Source organism: Musa acuminata, chromosome BXJ3-2, assembly GCF_036884655.1.
Source record: "Musa acuminata AAA Group cultivar baxijiao chromosome BXJ3-2, Cavendish_Baxijiao_AAA, whole genome shotgun sequence".
In the NCBI taxonomy this organism is placed as follows: Eukaryota; Viridiplantae; Streptophyta; class Magnoliopsida; order Zingiberales; family Musaceae; genus Musa; species Musa acuminata.
This window is the reverse complement of record NC_088350.1, coordinates 28,722,635-28,736,953: the sequence shown is the minus strand read 5'-3', so window position 1 is coordinate 28,736,953 and position 14,319 is coordinate 28,722,635. Positions and strand designations below refer to the sequence as shown.

Here is a 14,319-nt window from a genome sequence, read left to right as displayed (position 1 = left end):
GAAGTCTAGATTACTCAAAATTATATGAAAAGATTATTTTATAATTTATAAAACTAAAATTCTAAGTATTGAGTATTTTTTATTTTAAATTTTCTTAGAACCAAAATCATTAGGCTTCAACGTAGAATTGATTGAATTTGGAAAAAAAAAAGAAGAAAGTAATGAATTTTCATGCTGGTAAAAAAGATAAGATTGAAGATAAGATTATGAGTTCAATCACGTTAGACCTCCTCTCAAGTTTATTTTTCTTAACATAATTCTGATATTACAATAATTAAATTTAAACTTAATTTGGCATGATAAGAATGACATATTTTGATCTAAATTAATTATTGAATCTCACATATGAATCTCAATATTTTTAATATAATATTTTTTTCATCTCTATTTATTTTTTTATTATTTCATTTATAACTAAGTAATTTATTATTCTCTAATTTTTAATATGAATAGTACTAGATATTTCTCTATTAACTATTCTTCTCTTTCTCAAATTGATTCCTCTATTATATAATTTTTTTATAATATTTGACTAAGATAATCTTTTTATTATGAAGTTTCTTTTTTTTTATCAAGAATTTATACAGTCCTTCTTATATGTTAATTTTTTATCTAATTTTATTAGAATAATATGATAAATAATCTGTAATATATCTTTTCAATATTGATATATAAAAATATATTATACTTGTAAGATTAGTCTAATAATCATATTATCAGTTAATTAAAATTTTATATGATTCGGTGCAAAGGCCCACCTCATGGGGGCATTATGGTCTTTCGGGAGGGCATCAATGAGCCCACGCCCGCGCTGTGGAGGCCCACTTACTGGTCTTCCTCCGCACTCTTCCTCCTTTGCCCACTAAATAAATATACGCCCCCGCCTGCTGTCCGCTGTCCGCTGTCCGCCGTCCCCTGCGCCCATACAGGAGCCGTCAAAAACCCTACTCTTCCTCTTCGTCTTCCATTTCTCCGATACACATCTTCCACGGTTTCTGCTCGAGAAGAGGAAGAGGAAAGATGAGGGAGATCATCAGCATCCACATCGGCCAGGCCGGGATCCAAGTGGGGAACGCCTGCTGGGAGCTCTACTGCCTCGAGCACGGCATCCAGCCCGATGGCATCATGCCCAGGTCTCCCTAACCAAACGCTTTTCTTCTACAAATCGTCGATTCCCTACTCTTTCTTTTGTTAGATCCGGTGGTGTTTTAGTCCCATTAGTTCGTTTCCTCGCTAGATCTAGGGTTTTTTTCCTTGATTTTTGAAAGGGGCTTGACGCCGAAGCGAGGACACGATGATGAAAGGTCGCTTTTTTCCCGCTTTAAAACCTACCCTAACCCAATCATTTCTTTAACTTGGCAACGTCTTAAGAAAAAGTTGGATTTCCCAACTGTTTTTGTCAAAGATCACACCTTTATTTTTTTGTTGTTATGTTTTACCCTGCATGAGTTTGCAAAATCTCACCGTGCACGTTTTTTAATGGAGTCTAGCGACTTCTTGTTCCTTTCTCGTTCCGTTTAAGGAATCGGAGCAAAGGAAATGACGTTTACCTGTGAAAGTTGGAACATTTTGTACCAAGGAATAGTTTGTGTGGTTTTTGGCTTATAGATCTCTTGTCTTCAACAGTGATACTTCTGTAGGAGTGGCGTGTGATGCCTTCAATACCTTCTTCAGCGAGACTGGTTCTGGTAAGCATGTGCCGAGGGCCATCTTTGTGGACCTCGAGCCGACTGTCATCGACGAGGTCAGAACCGGGGCTTATCGCCAACTCTTCCATCCGGAGCAACTCATCTCCGGTAAGGAGGATGCTGCTAACAACTTTGCGCGGGGCCACTACACAGGTAGTGACACCTTTCTTTGTACCCCATGAAAACCTATTGTTTCTGGTGGAAGAGATTCTTTTTATTCTGTTTGTAACCTTGGATTGTCTTGTGAGCTGCAGTGGGGAAGGAAATTGTGGATCTATGCCTTGATCGTGTCAGGAAACTGGCTGACAATTGCACTGGCTTGCAAGGGTTTTTGGTTTTCAATGCTGTTGGTGGTGGAACTGGATCTGGTTTGGGCTCCTTGCTTTTGGAACGATTGTCTGTGGATTATGGGAAGAAGTCGAAGCTTGGTTTTACCATATATCCTTCTCCTCAGGTATGAACAAGTTGTGCAAGCTTCCTTACTTTCAGTCAATGGTCAATGTCTGATAGATTGATTTCTGTGAATTAGGTCTCTGTTGTTGAACTCTAATGCTTTCATACATTATTCTGATTTTATTGGTCATTGATGTGAAAACTATGTTCTAGGACTCTGTAAGGCATAAGATGCTAATATATGATCTGATTGAACCCAGAAAACCTAATTATCATGTTAATATTCTTAGCAATTGGATAGTTTTGTCATTTAACAGTGGCGTTTTAAGTTGAAAAGCTTTTTTCTCCAGAGCAAGTGAAACTCTGTTGAAAATATGTTCATTTTTATGCAAATGCCTATGGTGGCAAATTGTGAGCTTATTTATACATGATGTAAGTTGGATGACTTGTTAGAAAAATGATAATGGATAACAAAGTTGCATAACAAAGTCTCATTTGGTTCTTTGTTTCATTGCAATGCTGATGAGAATTAAAATTTATCATACAATTTCTGCAAACCATAGTACATTAAGTTAACTGGAGATGAATATATAGTGATCAATTTTTGAAAGCATATCAATATTGTATCCTTGTATTGATGTACGATTTAGCATGGGCACATCTGCAAGATCCTCTATAGCACTGTTCTCTAAAAGAGGAAAGCCTTTCAACACCCACCTGTCATGTGGCTGCACAAATCTCGACGGGTGTTGGATGGTCGTCCTCCTGCATTGGACCATCCTGTACAGTAGAGGATATGATTCTAGTGATAAGTATTGATTGGTGTCTGGTCTCTTTATAGCTGGGTACTTGTGGCTTAGTTGGTGTGTCATCTTTTTCTTTTGCACAAATTATTGGTCATCTGTATTTTTCTTGTAGGTTTCTACAGCAGTTGTAGAACCATATAACAGTGTCCTATCCACCCATTCCTTGCTCGAGCACACTGATGTTGCAGTTCTTTTAGACAATGAAGCCATCTATGATATCTGCAGAAGGTCTCTGGATATTGAGCGTCCAACTTATACCAACTTGAACCGGTTGATATCTCAGATCATATCTTCCTTGACTACTTCCCTAAGGTTTGATGGAGCCATCAATGTGGATATCACAGAGTTCCAGACCAATCTTGTTCCATATCCTAGAATCCATTTCATGCTCTCCTCGTACGCCCCTGTTATCTCTGCCGAGAAAGCATATCATGAGCAGCTCTCAGTCCCCGAAATCACAAACGCTGTATTTGAGCCATCCAGCATGATGGCCAAATGTGATCCAAGGCATGGAAAATACATGGCTTGTTGTCTGATGTACCGAGGAGATGTCGTGCCCAAGGATGTTAATGCTGCTGTTGCAACAATCAAGACCAAGAGAACCGTCCAATTTGTTGACTGGTGAGCTTATTGTACCAAGATCCCTCCTCTTTCTTCTCTTAATTGCAAGGTTGAGTTGCCATGCTTTGGAATTGATTGCTTTACCATCTGCCATGAAGGTGTCCTACTGGTTTTAAGTGCGGAATCAACTATCAGCCACCATCAGTGGTGCCCGGAGGAGATTTGGCCAAGGTTCAGCGTGCTGTGTGCATGATCAGTAACAATACTGCTGTCGCCGAGGTGTTTTCACGAATCGACCACAAGTTTGACCTCATGTATGCAAAGCGAGCATTTGTTCACTGGTATGTTGGTGAAGGGATGGAAGAAGGTGAGTTCTCAGAAGCACGAGAGGACTTGGCTGCCCTTGAAAAGGACTACGAGGAGGTCGGAGCAGAGGGCGGAGATGATGATGATGAAGAGGCAGAGGATTTCTAGGCTATTCATGTTTGCATTGTGGGAATTGGTCTTTATGTGGTTGTGCATTGTAGTCTCGTTCTCTACCTACGACATGTCAGTGATGAACTTGCCATTGTTCTGTATGTTGTGAACATTGGGTTGTTGTGGAACTTGAGCCAGGATTGTTATTGGTTTCGGTTATTTCAGATTAAATTAGGTCCTTGTGACAATTGTCATCATCTCCAAGAAGAAATCGTCATTTGGATGGTTTTTTTTTTGTCTCACCTACAAATTTTGTGAGAAAAGTCAACTAATGTCCCTGGAATTATCTAATGGAATTATGTGTTATGAGGTATGGTAAATGCAGGTTAAAAGTGATAACTAATGTCCCTGGTATAATATCTAATATTAGCTGTATCAGGAAATCATCTGAAAAGTGATAATACGATGTTCAAAAGATATCTAATGCTATGTTTCATTGATCATGTGAATTGAGCCATGAGTTATACATGTTTTCTTCCAAAGATACTAGACCAGTGTACTGGAACAGTTGCTTAACAATCTGTCACTGGCAAGTTGCTGAAAGTATTGGCTCTACTACACTTTCGGATCTTACACAGCTGCTATCCAGATGTCCAGATTCTACACACTAGACACTTTTTTTTTTTTTTTTCTTGTTCTTTTGATGGATAAGGATCAACTTCTAGACAAACATTACATGTTAAAAATCTCAAAAATAAAAAGTAGCAGTAAAATAAAAAACACCGGAAACTGGAAGACCAGAAGAGATTGGAAGAGTTTGATGCTTCCATGTCAATTAATCCATTATGGGAAGGAAGACATTGTAGCCAAGGTTAGATTGGCCAAATAATAGCATGAGGAACTCCAAATCTATCTACATATACATACATAACTCTCTAAGGCCACAAACATGTTCAGCACAAACTCAAACAATCTCAACATCAACTTGAACACCACAAAGTCTAAATAAAAGTGACCGAGAAAGCCATGACAAGCAATCTACCACCTTGGTCATCCCTGTGCTATATATCTCCTTCCTTGTCTGCAGCCCGCCATCTCACATCCATGGAGCTCCAGTTCAAACCCCAAAGGAATCCAATGCCAAATCCCAACTCGAAACCTGGCCTCAAATACAAGGTTAGGAGCAAGAACAGCACCCGCAAGTTTGTGGGTGTCAGGTAAACGCCTTCAGTACAGTGGGTGGTGGAGATCAAGGACACCACGCAAAAGATCATGATGTGGCTGGGTACCTTCCAGACTGCAGAGGCTACCGCCCAGGGCTACAACAAGGCCGCTTTTGCCTCCTCTGAGGCTCCAACACCAGCACAAACTTCATCGCCCACGTCAAACGTTACCGCCAGCTCCTCCTCTCTTGCGACCACCTGCTTGACATGCCATCCTTCTCTGACCACAATGGAACCTGAGAGCTGCAGTAGTAAGAACAGAGTTAGCCACATGGATATTGATGATGTTGAAGTGTACAGGCCATGTAGTGGTGACAGCTGCAAGTAGCTCGATGCTCTACACCATGAATGGAGTCCAGAAGTGCTTCAGCATCGTGCATGAGCCTATGGATACTCCGAGGGATCTCCCTCCGTGATGCCATTTGTCTTGCAGGACTTACAATCTTTACTACCGTGTGTTGTCTTCGATCTCTTTCTGTATCTTATCCTAGAACAGTGATTGAAAAAGGCGCTCGGGCGAGACGAGGCGAGGCCCGAGCGCCTCGCTAATCTCCCAGGCGGCGCGCTTCAAACAAGCGTCACCTGGGCGCTCGCCCGAGCCCAAGCGCTTCGGGCAAGCGCTTGGGTAAACCAAGGCGACCGAACCAGGATTTTAGGTCTGGTTCGGTCCTGGTTTGGTTGGTTAGTTGGTTCAATCGAACCAACTAAACCGATATAACCCTTACCCAACCTTAACCCGCTGCCGCTGCCACTCCCAATCCCGATCCCGATCCCGATCTCGATCTCGCTGCTCGCCGCTGTCGCTGCTCGCAAACGCTGCCTCTGTCGCCACTCGCGCGTCCCGCTGCTCGTCGCTCCTGTCGCCACTCGCCGCTGTTGCTGCTCGCAAACGCTGCCTCTGTCGCCGCTCGCGCCTCCCGCTGCTCGCCGCTCCTGCTCCCACTACCGCTGCTCGCAAACGCTGTCTCTGTCGCCGGTCGCGCCTCCTGCTACTCGCCGCTCCTGCTCCCGCTGCCGCTGCTCGCAAACGCTGTCGCTGTCGCCGCTCGCACCTCCCGCTGCTTGTCGCTCCCGCTCCCTTTCTCGCTGCCGCCGTTGCTGCCGCTACCGTTGCTCGCCGCTGCCGCCGTCGCCGTCACTGTCGCCGCTCGCCGCTGCCGCCGCTTCCTCGTTTCTCAGTTAGCAGGCTCAATATACAATATACTATTAATATTAAGTTTATTTGAAATAATTAATTTTCAATACTGTTAATAGATTTTCTTAATTTAATAGCATATTTTTATTTAAAATTTTAAATAATTATATTTATTAAATATATTATATATTTTTATATTTTAGCGCCTCGCTTCGCTCGGGCGAGCGCCTCGGGCATTTTGGACCTTGGCGCCTAGCGTTTTTTAAATCACTGTCCTAGAATCAACTAGATCTGGTTTGAAATTTTCAATCATACAGAGCTTGAGAACATCACAAAAATCTTGGCCTCCAAGAGATCTCAAATTAATGTTGGTCAAGCAGAACTGGTCTGACCAAGCTCAAAGGTAAGTAGTGACAAGAGCTGCATCTTTAATCACTCCCGTCTCAGTGCATTCTCATGCAAATTTTCAGATACTGATCCAACAAACATAAAAGCAATTTATTACTTTGTCATTTAACTATGCACACATACATGTTAATAATCTCATGATGCCTGGATAAGAGCTCAAGAATATGGCAAGCACAGTGAGGAGCACTGAGTGAATGGAAACATTGTTTTACAATTATAATGAAAATTGTATGTATCCAAAAACTGCAAATAATCCTGATCAATACTGTAAAATTTCTCTAGTTGACCCAAATAGTTTGGACTTACTGCTATTTTGCATCTGCGGAATGGAAGAACTGCATAGCGAATCATATGATATGTGATCTTGTATGTCTGTTCATAGCCATTGACCTTTTATACATAAATCTCAGAAGAAAGGATATTGACAAACAAACCAGAAGCATGTTGATTTATTCACACTGAGAAAAGCAGATCCCTATTCCTCATCTGAAAGCATGATCATAATCATGATAATAGAAGTTCTTGTAGATGAAAACAGAGAGCCACTTGGAAGCAAGGAAGCATATAACTGCCGTCGAGACAATCACAGTCCTTGTAATGGTCGATATCATGCTCTGATTAAGGGCTGCGACAATTCCTACAGAAGCTATTGAGATAATCTGCAGAGATAACTTAAGGGCCTTCAGAACTTTTAAAGCATCACGACAGCTACTGCATTGGACGACATGGGACCAATATCTGAAAGTAGTGAAACAGACAATGTTTTAGTTTTAGTACTTCATTTTTAAGCAAGCTACACTTACAGTACAGAAGGGGAAGCATATAAAAAAATAAATGCATGTTGCTGAAGTTCAAAGTTATCAATCTCAGTACGAGAGAAACAAACACATGAAATGTCCAATTGCATCATAAGATTAAATATCTTGCTTATCACTTGAGGACAGTCTGACAGAATTAGATTCCCACGTGAGTGAGACTGCCTCTGCAGAGCTGAAGTCCTTCTGACATATACTATGCATTTTCTTATTAGAATCTCGTATATTTTTATAGATCAGTGGACATCATTATTGTACTATGTTTCCTACAATAGAATACACAATTGCACATATGCATTTAATAATAATTTACATAGGAATGAATAGACCACCATAGTTTTTACCTGTCCATAAGTTGCTCTCTTGGAGGAGTAGGCGGAAGTTGTTCACTAGATGTGGTTCCCCAATTGATCTGATTGTTTGAATATTTCCTTAACCAATTTCTGAAGGCAACAACCATAGCATCTGACTTTGTTGGTACAAAACAGACCTTTGGCCAATTAGAATAACCAGCTTTGGCAAACTTCCGCTCCTGTGAAGAAAGATATATTAACGAAGAGCCAAACAGACAAGCCTTAAACTTTGGTAATACTACAATAGTTGCTTCGAGCCTTCCGCATATTAACATTGCTGGTCTTGTCTTTAACGAGCAAATCATCATTCAAAAATTAAAACAAGGAACATCATAGCAGTGTGACATAAATTAACAAAATAATTAAGAGACTTAGCATATCGGCAAGGAATATCTTCCACATTACCTTAACTTCTGTGATAGCCTAATATAGCAATTAGAACCATGCTTTTGGAAGATTTGGCAACATTAACAAAATAAGTGGATATGCTGCTGCTTTGCAACAATTAAAAATAAAAGATTATTAGGCCGGAGCACTTCCTGTTTTCCTTTTGTTGCTTATCAGAGTTGATCTCCAACATGACGAGTTCTTATCTAGTTGCAAGAAGACACATATTTATGAGATAATGCCATGAAAGACAAATATGTACCTAAATTTCCAAAATCTTATGTCATAGAAATGTCAAACACTCAGCTTTAAATTTCAAAAGATGATGTGGAGAAAGAACAGAAAAGATAAATGGCTCAATTTTTGTTTGTGGATATGGATGCAAACATCTGGGTGCAGGTGCATGTCCAAGCATATGATCTTTTGAATCCTAAATCATAATGCAAGCTTCAATCCTGCAATTATGCCATTTTGGTCAACACGGGTCCAAGCCCAGATGTTATCAATAAATAATAGCAAGAATAGAATACAAATTGCCATAACACAACGTTGAAAGTGAAGTTTCCATCTTGCCATCAAGAACCAACAAAGTGAGAAGACTGATCAATTAATGTGACGCAGTGCTACTTAACTTATTTCCTGCATTTCAGATGTTCCTTGGAGGGTGCCGAAAAGGAGAAGTGCAAATTTGATAAAATGGTACGTGGTCCCCAAGAGGAAAAGACTGGGGAAATAAGCACGATTAATGCTTCATTGATGAGGAGGTTATTATGGAGATTGGATATTAGGAAGCAGTAAGTTCATTTGATTTTTAGAAGATGTGCTAGAAAACCAAAGGGGTTTTTAAGTCCCAGAGCTTCCAAATTGAGTTTCTCTGCAGAACCTATATAGTTACCGACAGGTCAAGACTCAATTACTAGAAAAAGAGGAATTAGCTTATTTCAGACATAGTTGAGATGATTAGCTCTCTGACTGCTTAGCTTGCAAGGTGTTTTAAACATTGCTCAGAGTAGAAATTAGCAATCTAGTGTGCAGAAGCAGCTGGTTGTGAAGATCAATCCCAGTCAATTCATGTGCCTGATAATTCTTTGATCACGCCCATGATCCCCGGGTAAAACATGCAATTGGGGTGCATAATGGATACATACACAACCACAAACGCAAACAAGCTCCACTAGTAGAAGGGTGAAAGAAGGTATAAGCAGGATATTTATTGACTATCTATTATCTGTTTAATTTTAGCCTGCTAATGTTTGGTTCATTGCATAATGATATGAATATTACCTCATATGAAATATAAAGATTTTTTTTTCCCATAAAGATATCCCCAGGACATAGGGAGGAAAAAGATGAGGATGAAATTAAGTAGCTTAAAGAAAGACAGAGGAACTAAATATGTCTTGCTGAATTACGGTGAAGACATCTTTGTCCTTTAAGATTTAGTAACTCATTTTAGTTTAAGTTCATAAATTAGTCAAAATAAATATATCAGGAAGAAACAAAGAAGAAAGTAATCTTACCTCTACATGAAGAAGATAGAGGTCGGAATCAAGAATAAGATTCTGGCCTAAGTGAAATATCCATCGTGGAACAACTTGATCAACCCAAACTGCAAAGTTTCTTGGGAAGACATAAATCAATCTGCTTCTTCCTGGACTAACTGGAATACACATAAAAATTAGAAGAAATCTACGTTGCTTCTGGAGTGTCTTCAGTGCAGAACCCTGAACCCACAGTAGGTTATATATCTTAGAACAGAGTGGACACTCTCCAATTGTCATAGGAAATGAATTAATTGGGTCCAAAACATTACCCCTTGGACATCCGATGATGAAGCAGATCCATTCCCTGACATTAGACGATGAGGTGCAGAATAAAATACACATGGTGCTATAAATTTGTTATAGCCAATATCCCGCTGTGCAAGTAAACCATTTATGTTTGATGTCTCAATTCTTATATCAATAGGGCTGCCTCCTTCCCTGTCACCATTAACTGTGAAAGAGTTTCTCTAGTTAGTGAAATAAAAAAAGGATAACTTGCACAATACAAGTGCTTAGTTTTCTGTTGACTTGCAATTCACGGATTAAATGTTAGTAGAACACAAGCTCAAGTGCTTCAGTCAGCTAATTTGAGACAAGTTTTCAAGAAGTACATATCTGCTAGTCAGACTTTTTGGGATTCTCATTATTCCATGGTGTGCATATGGAACGTGAGCCGGGTCCATGAGGTTCTCTATCAGAACTTCATACCTGAAATGTCGGGCAGGTACTTAGTGATGACTTCATATTCCAAGAAAAGCTGAACAATAAATCAGGATAATCTAGGCCTAGAAGAAGAAAATGCAGATAACATGGAAATTTAAAATAGTGTATTAATTGTCATCACCTAGAAACATCTGTCTAAACATAAATATGAGTGGCAAATGGTTAACTGGTGGCAGAAGAATCACATCCACGGGCAAGCATTGCCTTTTGCAGCATGAATGACAAATCAGAAAGTTAAATGCCAAAAACCTAAACAATCTTTTCTATAAAGCAAACACATTGATCAAGGTTGCCTAGAAGACAGATCGAGTATAAAATGCAAGAAATTTAGCAAAATCCAATAGACTTGCCATCACATAATGCCATACTGGTGTTATGCATTTCCTTCACCTTTTTTCCTTATTTACATGTTCTTGCAGTGATTTTATATCATTTCATTATTTTTTGAAGAAATCAAGACATCTGAGAGAGTAAGCACTGGCTGCTACTTGCAATTTCTATGCGATGATGCCTACACTAATGAACAAGAATATAAAAGGGCAAGTTATGACATTAGTCAAGAGGCACCAACACGAACAAGCCCAAAGTTCTGTACACAATTTTAGAAACTGATGAATCCCTCTATGTTCAAGCTCATGTTCTTCTTTTTAAAAAGGTTCTCAAACTGAACTCCATAATTATTACTAAATGACATACTGAAACTTAAATTTAAACTCCACTATTGGAGTCACCGGTTTTTTCCACTTGCCTTGGAAGAGGAATGTTTTTGCACACAATTTAGCTAACTACAGTAGACTTAGCTAACTTGTACGTGGGGAGTTGAAGCTTCCACCCTATTCAGAATTTTATGATAGCCTTCCAATGGAAGCATAATGAAAGTTCTTCATTTTCTTGAAAAAAAACTCAAATTTAAGATCATAACAGGTAATTTGACCAAGAATGGTCAGTTTATAAATGTTGGGATTGAAAATTTCATAGTTGGGATTGTAAATGTTTGATGATAGGAAATTAATCCAGAGAAAAGAACCTACCCATATGGAAGATCTCTCATTCCCATTGTAGAAGTGTACGATGGATCATCTAACTCTTCAATGTATGGAGGCTTTGCTTTCACTGCGATGTCTTTGCACTGAGGATCTGTGCTTGGCCAGAACCACAAAATCTTATTCTGTTCAAAACTTGGATAAACAGAAGCACAAGCCTTCCTGAATGTATGAACCTGTAGGGTTGGATGATCAATCAATAGTTTATGTTTAACTTTATTTAAACAAAAGGTTAACATATCACACAATCACACAATGCCACACATACACATTATATGATAGCTATTGCTTATTCATAGAAGTTTCCATTTATATCATTACTTCCTAGTGGAAAGGCCCTTGACTTCCAACCCAAAACTTACTTCCTCCCCAGTTTGAATAAATTAAAAACAAAGAGTATCTACCTGCATACTCTCATACTTGTTTTCCTCTAGGTGGTTTGTTTAATTTGGGCTAGGTCAATGTGGAATAAAATTGATCCACTAATTGGACAAAAGTAAATTTAGTTTAGTGCACTAGCTATACAGTCAACATATGATGACTTGTGTCTCAAACAACATGTTAGTTATTTAATACTTGTAATGAATAAAACATTTGATAGGCTACCACCCAATACAAGTCAATCAGGTGGAATCATTACGATCGACATGAAAAATAGAATCCAACAGCCAGTCTTATTGAAATTGATATCAGATGGTCACTATATGGCCTATTTTGCACATTGTTATGAATAGCTCAGGTCTCTGTCGAATTGACTTGAATTAAATCCAACAAAATCAAGTCCCACTCTGGCCAAAACAGATTGATTTGGTTCCTGTTTAGCTCTATTCTAGTTTAAACCATTCAATTACATCTAACCAAATCAAGAATTATACCATTTCACCTGTTGTTCTATTATAGTTCCAACAATTTTGGTATTTGGAAAGCAAATTCACATGATTTCCTATATTCCAATGCTCAATTTTAGCTCGACTGTCACGATGTGATTCTCAGTCATGTGTGTTTGTTTCTCATTGACCAGCACTAGAGTCGTGAGTTGTTTCCTTGAGTTGCAATCACTATTCTGATCTACTAATATGTGTCTAACCATGGTCATGATCAAGGAACATGTATCGTTTTAACCACATTTAGAGCGAGGAAGAAATTATCTATTCGTCATGTAAACAAAAAAGAACTTATCTACTCAATTGTAACACACCTAAATCAAAAGCCACCATACAAAGTAGATTATGCAAAAGCAAGAGCTTCGATAATTGTTCAGCGGGTTACAGTTGGCCACCTCAGGCGGCAAATTCGTCGGACTCAGCTCCACAAGGTGAATCCATGTATACAATCCACACTATATATACTCTAAGAAAAGCATCAACCAACAAACTTATTTCAACAGCAGAACACAATAAGATGGTCGGACAAGCAAAGTTACTCACCGGAGGCCCATCGTCCGGCGCCTGGGGGATGTACTTGCAGCTGCCGCTGCCGTCGAAGCACCAGCCATGGTACACGCACTGCAGGCGGCCCGACGGGTCGATGCGGCCCTCTGAAAGCGGGGCCAATCGGTGGGGGCAGCGGTCGTCGAACACCTGCCATCGCCCCTTCGTCCGGTCCCACCACACGACGAGGTCCAGTCCCATCACAGTCTTCGCGTGCGGCCGCCGCTTGTCGAGGTCGCAGATGGGGGCGACGGGGTACCAGTGGGCGAACCAGTCGAACTTCTCCCCCTCACCGGCGGCATCTGGTTCCGCTTCGGTCACCACCGCCGCGGCCGAGGAGGAGGCGGAGGCATGGCAGTGGAGTCTAGCGTTCTTGATCGAGGAGGAGAGACGGAGTACCGAATATTGGAATGACGGGGAAAGAGGAGATGGGAAAGAGCGAGGGGTTTTGGATGGGAGGGAGTGTGGAGCGAGGAGAGAATTGAGAGCGGCCATGAGGCGATGGGTTCGGAAAGGGCATCGAGGCAAACGAGAGGTGCTAAAGGAGGAACACGACGGCGCGTGGAGCGAACATGTGGTGCTATGAGATGGCTGGACGAAGCAATCGATGTCAACCACACTATTTGACCATTTCCGACCGTTAAACTATTTGGATAATGGGCAACATCAAATGTGAAATACATAAGCATATATATATATATATATATATATATATATATATATATATATATATATATATATATATATATATATATATATATATATATATATATATATATACGTACATGGGTGATTAACTGACTCGTATGGGTCCATTGCGGTCCGGTTTGGTCTATTTCGGGCCGGCCCATTAACTGACTCGTTTCGTCGAGCCGTTGCCGCTCCACTACGGTCCGGTTAATGTCCTCGGTGGTTCCCTATAAATACCAACCACCATGAGGGTTCCGTTGTTTTCTCTTGCTGTCGCTTTTGCTGCTTCCGGCTCTTTGTGGAATTGATCTCGGCAAGGTTCGAAATCGAAGAACGCCTCTTCCTCTTTCTTGTGTTTCCTTCGTTCTCTTTGCAATGGATTTTTTTGGTGTCGTTGTATGCTGGGTTATATAATGTTACGCTATTGTTCTTGTTCTTTTAAACAGGTGTATGACATATGTCGTTTATGCTAGTTGAGACGATCCACTACAGAAGATGAAATTTTTTTGCGTTGTGGGAACGATTAGGATCTTTAGTTGCTTATAGTGATTTTGGTCGAAGATAAGTTCTAAAAAAGGTTTTCTTGAGATCGATTTATGATGTTTCTTGATAGGGATCGGTAATTCTGGTCATGCATCTTCTAGATGGATGCGATCTCCTTAGCTCCAGTAAGTTGGCAAACTGAAAATTGGTTCTGTTTGCC

General features: G+C 40.1%; 2 protein-coding genes across 2 annotated transcripts; one reads left to right on the top strand and one right to left on the bottom strand.

Annotated features, from left to right (window-relative positions):
• The first annotated feature begins 882 nt into the window (after positions 1-882).
• Positions 883-4,122, top strand: LOC135631692 (tubulin alpha-3 chain-like). Its single transcript, XM_065139464.1, has 5 exons — positions 883-1,133; positions 1,627-1,841; positions 1,943-2,142; positions 3,000-3,508; positions 3,607-4,122. Exons 1-5 carry the CDS (start codon positions 1,021-1,023, stop codon positions 3,920-3,922), a joined length of 1,353 nt encoding a protein of 450 aa, XP_064995536.1. The 5' UTR covers positions 883-1,020; the 3' UTR covers positions 3,923-4,122.
• A 2,575-nt stretch (positions 4,123-6,697) lies between these two features.
• On the bottom strand, positions 6,698-13,518 carry LOC135631833 (protochlorophyllide-dependent translocon component 52, chloroplastic-like). Its single transcript, XM_065139806.1, has 7 exons — positions 12,924-13,518; positions 11,485-11,672; positions 10,346-10,438; positions 10,000-10,183; positions 9,707-9,910; positions 7,791-7,978; positions 6,698-7,369 (listed from the first exon to the last, which is right to left on the bottom strand). The coding sequence occupies exons 1-7, from the start codon at positions 13,419-13,421 to the stop codon at positions 7,114-7,116; spliced, it is 1,611 nt and encodes a 536-aa protein (XP_064995878.1). The 5' UTR covers positions 13,422-13,518; the 3' UTR covers positions 6,698-7,113.
• Between the last annotated feature and the right edge of the window lie 801 nt (positions 13,519-14,319).

Bases quoted from the DNA above. Each gene is read 5' to 3' on its own strand.
- LOC135631692 (XM_065139464.1), top strand. From the start codon at position 1,021: ATGAGGGAGATCATCAGCATCCACATCGGCCAGGCCGGGATCCAAGTG. The intron at 2,143-2,999 runs GTATGAACAAGT...TTTTTCTTGTAG, and splicing joins CCATATATCCTTCTCCTCAG to GTTTCTACAGCAGTTGTAGA. The intron at 3,509-3,606 runs GTGAGCTTATTG...TCTGCCATGAAG, and splicing joins ACCGTCCAATTTGTTGACTG to GTGTCCTACTGGTTTTAAGT.
- LOC135631833 (XM_065139806.1), bottom strand. From the start codon at position 13,421: ATGGCCGCTCTCAATTCTCTCCTCGCTCCACACTCCCTCCCATCCAAA. The intron at 11,673-12,923 runs GTGAGTAACTTT...CCAACCCTACAG, and splicing joins CGCCGGACGATGGGCCTCCG to GTTCATACATTCAGGAAGGC. The intron at 10,184-10,345 runs ATATGTACTTCT...AAACTCTTTCAC, and splicing joins CCAAAAAGTCTGACTAGCAG to AGTTAATGGTGACAGGGAAG.